A 6,000-nucleotide genomic window follows, 5' to 3' on the forward strand; every position below is an offset into this window, starting at 1 on the left:
TGTCCAGGGTCTGAGGTCCCTCCCCTTCCCTGCTACCTGATGCTTTAAAATTGTTCTAGCTGGGAATTGAACCAGGGACTTACTGCATGCAGACCCTGTGCTCTCCTGCTCAGCCATGGGGACTCCCCCACTGCAGCTTTGATTTCTTTATTTCCTTTCTCTTGGCACTTCAGCAGATTTCTCATAGCACCCGGTTTGGGAACTACAAACCTAGGGGCTCCCTAGGGGTGAGTGAATCCACCAGTTTAAGTTTCTCCCAGTTTCCCATTTTATTCCAATCTTAATTTTTCACAATAATTTGCGGTTTCTTTTTAAAATCCCTGTGAAAATTCACCAGCAATTTTAGAGCAAATTTCTCTTCATATAGATATTTTGTATGCAATTTTGACTAACGTGCCATTTTTATTTTGCAAAGCCCTCTCCCCGATTTCTGCTTGCTGATGTATTCTTACGCACATTTTTGTATCCATAGTTTGGCTCGAGAGCTGCAGCACCAAAATTCAGAGAAGTGTGAATTTCAGCTAATTGTGTTTTCATTCCCATATTGGTTCAAGAAATGTGAATTAGGCCATTTTTCATCCGGATACAAAGGGATGAATTTCTCCTGCAAGTTCTCATGTGCCACCCAGTGCAATTCTGAGCCTCAACTAGGTTGCTAAGTACTAGTGTGAAACCCTCCCCCAACTAATTTGTCTTCTCTCCCCTTGCTTTTCTTCCTCTCTCTCCTTCTGTGTTTCAGATTATGCTTGGCCCTTACCTAAACAATTGTGTCCAATCTGGATTTCCTTAGATGTCCTCTTTTCTACTGCCTCTATCATGCACCTCTGCGCCATCTCTCTTGACCGCTATGTTGCGATCCGTAACCCCATCGAGCACAGCCGGTTTAATTCTCGCACCAAGGCAATAATGAAAATTGCTGCTGTTTGGACCATCTCTATAGGTAAGTCACCCTCCCTTGTTGCCAGCTATAACCTTGTAAATACTGGCGTGGTTTTCTTTTTCCAGCCTCTATTTACTTTGAAAAAACTTCCATAAATTTCAGTTAATATGGGTTGCGATGACTGATGATAATGGACTGTTGCTGCGAACAATAAAGCTTTCTTTTTAATTGGCTGGCAGAGTTTATTAAGCATTATACTTCACCTTCCAATATCAATTATGATACCCATATGGGCAAGCCAATCAATATCTGAAGCTGGCCAAAACCCAGCCTATTGGACAATGGTTGTGTGAACAGCATAGATACATCTGCAGCAAAGAGTTGTTGGGCATGTGCAGGTGTGTAATACTCTGCACAAACACTTAAACGTGTTAGCTTTAAGATGCCAGCAACCCCTCTGGGTTTTATTTCTAAGTGATCAGTTCCCCTGAAGCCTGAAGTAGTGCCATCCACTGAACCTCCTCAGCATTCTGCCAACTGAAATGTTGCTTGTCCTTCATGCCTTTCACATCCTGCATCTCCCACCAAACAACTGTGCACTTTGTAAGTGAGAGAGTAGCATGGAAAGCGGTAGATGTTGAGAAGGTCTTGGCCCACTTGGTGGGTGGGTTCCTAGGGATGTTAAGAAAGCAGAAATATCCATTCCAACCTGCATTCATCACCACCAGTGCTGCTTCCATTCCACTGCACTTTGGTTCCCACCAAGTACTCAGTTGTTCACCCTGCAGCCCGCTATTTATTGCAAGGGATGTGAGTTACTTAACTTGCATAACTCTTTATGAAGTTTACATTCAATGTAAAGGAAATGACAAAACAATGTGGTGGTGACACATTAACTGCTTATTGTGTGCAGACTTAAAAACAATGTGAACAAATAGTGATCATATTCACTTGACTGGTTTTCCATTGCTTACCAAAGACAAACACATGAATGGCAGCAATTTTTGCTTCCTTTCCTGTTTTTGGTGGAATTCTCTGACATCCCTAGCTCTGACCCAGGTCAGGTTTCTAGGATGGGCCCAGGACATTTTACTAGCTGAAACAGAGCAGCAAATGGTGTGCCCCCCACCCAAGTCAAAGGGTTGTCTTTAATGTTAGTCCTACTCAGTGTAGAACCACTGGAACCAAAGGACATGACAAACTCAGTAAATTCAATTAGTCTACTTTGAGTAGAACTGACATTGGTAGAACCCAAGACTGGTAAGTGATTTTGTCACCTGAGATGCAGGGGTATCTGACATTTGTAGAACATTAGGCATGAGTTGTTTCCTAGAAAGTCACACTATCCAACTTCTGCAGATCAAAAACTGGGGTGTCCTTCTTCCTGGATGTGCTCCCTGGTGAGTCATGTGGTCTATGCTGTGCTCTCCCCCCCCCCCATGTTTTTTTTTAGGGCAAAATCTTAGTATGTGCCATAACAGCCTTGCTCTTTAAAAGCCAGTGAAGTGTCACTTATGTTTTAGTCAGTGTAGATGTAACACAGATATCCAAAGGTTAGCCCTGCCAAGTTAGCATCCTTCTCCACCTCCACCCATAATTTGATGCCATATACTCTGCTCACAAAGGAGCCAGGAATTAAGCCGGATGATGCAATAGCTTCAGCCACTGCTTAATGCAATCTTGGGTTGTGGGAAAGCTTTTCAGGGGAGGGTTGCCTGGAGCAAGTTTTTGAAGGTTGTGGACAAGATATGTGATCCTTTCCTCTGTTTCTTTTGTAGCTGATTAAAATAACAATTTAAGTTGGTGGGTATGGAATGTTTTGGGTGGGCAGTCAGTTCAAGATGGCTGGCCACCCTCTCCCTGTACTTGTGGAGCCATCTGGTGGGCAAGTGGGCTAATCTTGTTTCTCCCAGAGCTCTGTCTGCTTAGCCAGTGCTTGCAAGGATGTGTATAAATAAGGGAAATTTAGTATTAGTATATTAGTATATTGGGAGAAATGTCCACTAAAATGCTGGCAACTTTTAAAATGCAAACTGATGTCTAATATCCACTAGGAATGAAAGAAACTGACGCAGGGAGAGTTGCTCATCCCTGTTGTTAAATGAAATTATCATTATCCATTCCAAGCATATAAGTGGGGTTATAAAATGGGTTATAAATCTAAACTGAAATAACATATTTTGCTGCTCCTGCTGTTGTTTTTTGCCTTCCCTTTCCAAATGGATCTCTTCAGGGATCTCGCTGCCCATCCCAGTCATCGGCCTGCAAGACGATTCCCGGGTGTTTGTGAATGGAAGCTGCGTCCTCAATGATGAGAACTTTGTCCTCATTGGTTCCTTTGTGGCGTTCTTCATCCCGCTCATCATCATGGTGTTTGCCTACTGCCTGACCATCCAAGTGCTGCAGAAACAAGCATCTGTGTTCCTGTACGGGGAGGCGCCCAAGCAGAGGAGGAGCAGCATGAGCTGTCTGAAGAAGGAGAACAACACGGAGAACCTCTCCATGCTCCAGAACCATGAGGCCGCATCCCACTTGAACTCTCCTGTCAACAAGGAAGGGGTGCTGTTCCGGAAAGGCACCATGCAGTCCATCAACAATGAGCGGAGGGCATCCAAGGTCCTGGGGATTGTCTTCTTTCTGTTTCTCATCATGTGGTGCCCCTTTTTCATCACCAACATCATGTCTGTCCTCTGCAAGGAAGCCTGTGATGAGGCTCTGCTGGGGGAGCTCCTGGACGTCTTCGTTTGGGTGGGCTACATCTGCTCTGGGGTCAACCCCCTGGTATACACACTCTTCAACAAAATCTACCGCAGGGCTTTCTCTAACTACATCCGCTGCCGTTACAACAATGGCAAAAAGTCAGCGCAGCGGCACAACCAGTGTCCAAACGTCTCGACAACAGCTTTATACGGGAAAGACCTCAATTTGAACAGTTACCGCAATGGGAATGAACTCAACAGCATGGAGATGGACGAGACGGAGGATGCTTTGGAAATGCACGTAGGAACCTCAGAGCTCTCGATAAACAACTGCAGTGGCAAGAAAACGAGTAGTGTGTAAGACTGTTGGACACACCTATGCTCCGGATTTCGTTGTGGCTCAGCTACAGACAATGTATGTGTTAATCAAAGAATGATGTAAATAATGCATTCTGAACAAAGCAGTCTCTCCTTTTTTTAAATTTGAACTTTCACATTTGTAACTCATCGCTTTCCATCATTCCTAAAACAGAATCTGTACTTACTGTTGAAAGCAGAGGAGGCAGAGCCTCTATAGGAACAGTGGGTACCAGACCCAAAGTGGCATTTGTTATTTTGCTTCTGAAATGTTGATTTTTCTCCCCTTGCTGCATGAACAAAAGTGCTGACTATTAATCTCAGGTGGTATTTTTTTGAGTCCTCAGTGGTCCATTATGAGTAGTCACAAATCAAATAAAGGGATATGGGCTTGGATAGTTCAACGTTTCTTGTGCTAGCATTGATAGCAAACCCTGGATAAATGCATGTTGTGCTTGGTTGTGGTGGATGAGTTGATGAAAATGACTACCTGGATGAATGACAGCTGTGGGAAAAGATTAATCCCAGGCTAAGGAATCATTAGAAAAGGGATCAAAACAAACCTGTCAATACCACCATGCCTTTAAAGAAATCATGTTTCCACGTCTTCCTTTTATTTTTTTAAAGGATCTTTGTAGAACTGGAAATGGTGCAGAAAAAAAGTAACCATAGGGATCAAAGGCCTGGGACAACTCCCCTATGAATAAAAGCTACATTATATTTGCAACTTTTTAATTTGAAAAAGAAGTTGAATAAAGGTGGCATGTTAGTGGTGTATATGATATTGCATGGTGTTGAGAAAGTGGACAAAGGGTTTCCCCCACATCCCCCCTCTCAAAATACTAGAACCTAATGGGGCCATGCAATTGAAGATTCAGGAGAGATAAAAAGGAGAATTGTACCACGCGGTGCACAGTCAGAATATGGGATTTGTTTCCATAAAGTGTGACAATGGCCACCAATTTAGATTGGATTAGACACATTCTGCAACGGCTACTTGTTAGGGTGGCTGGATTTTATCTCCAGGATCAGAGATATCAGGCTTCTGAATCCCACTTCCTTAGGAACCACAGTATGAGAGGCTTGTCTCTTCCTTGTGGGCTTCCTATAGACATCTGGTAAGCCATCGTGGGCAACTGGATGTTGGACTAGGAAGCAGGGCTCTTCCTATGTTCCTTTGTTATGAGGAGCAGAATAAAATGCTCTAACTGGGCAAGATTTTTAAAAGCCTGCCAGTGAGAACCTATCAACAGGGCTGGATGTTTGTGTTGCAATTTTGGTGCATGGCATTTCCTAAAGAAATGTACCTCCTCTTAAGTAGGAAGGGAAGTGACCAAAGTGCTCCCTCCAAAGTGCTATTTTGTTTGAACATTCTCTCTAGCCCTTTCCCAACATCCTAGAAGGCAATGCTTTTAAAAGTCTCATCAGGTGTGAGGAAGGGGAAGGAGAGAAAATGCACAATTAGCTTGCTCTTCCTGTTCCCCATTGTTCTCCAAAATAGATCTTGCACCAGGAAGCAAAGATTCAGGCTGGCACCATACCTTGGATGGTGGATTTGCAGGTTGACTGTAATTCATGCATCCCCCAGAAATGTGGTGGAACGGAGAGTGAGACAGACAAGATGGCAGAGAGTGAGAGAACTACATAGTCCTGCAGACTTCACTCACTTTGGTCCATGGCTCTGCCTAGTTGACTTTCTATAGCCCAGCAGCCCTTCATAGGAAAAGGTTCTCCATTCCTGCCTTACACCTTGTCCATAGGGAGAGGCACAAGATCAAATATGGAGAAAAGTGTTAAAAAGGAAACTTGAGTTGCTGGAATGGAAGCCATTGTACTTTCACCCAACCGGTGAACTACAGTCTACCTATGGAGTGCAAATGGAAAAAGGAATTCCCACTCCTAGGTGCCTTCTGTAACAAATCTGGTGCAGGAAGGAAACTGTATCCTCACCCTCTGTGACCTTCAAGAGAACCAGACCTGAGGATTGTTCCTTGTCGTAAGTCCAATGAAATTTTGGGATTCCATTGAAACTTTTGCTGATGACTCGCACCAATGGCTTGGTGC

At 43.8% G+C, this 6,000-nt stretch overlaps 1 protein-coding gene across 13 annotated transcripts in view; it reads left to right on the top strand.

Annotated features, from left to right (window-relative positions):
* The window catches only part of LOC308468284 (5-hydroxytryptamine receptor 2A-like), a 257,733-nt gene extending 253,393 nt beyond the window's left edge, over positions 1-4,340 (top strand). For all 13 annotated transcript variants that reach the window (XM_080990386.1, XM_080990388.1, XM_080990390.1 and 10 more), the window contains 2 exons: positions 740-940; positions 3,114-4,340. In XM_080990386.1, coding sequence (XP_080846512.1) covers positions 740-940; positions 3,114-3,940 — 1,028 coding nt within the window. In that variant the 3' untranslated portion in view covers positions 3,941-4,340. The remainder of the gene's footprint in view (positions 1-739; positions 941-3,113) is intronic.
* Positions 4,341-6,000: the final 1,660 nt, after the last annotated feature.

The sequence above is a fragment of the Podarcis pityusensis genome (genome assembly GCF_964106645.2).
Source record: "Podarcis pityusensis genome assembly, chromosome: Z".
Taxonomy (NCBI): Eukaryota; Metazoa; Chordata; class Lepidosauria; order Squamata; family Lacertidae; genus Podarcis; species Podarcis pityusensis.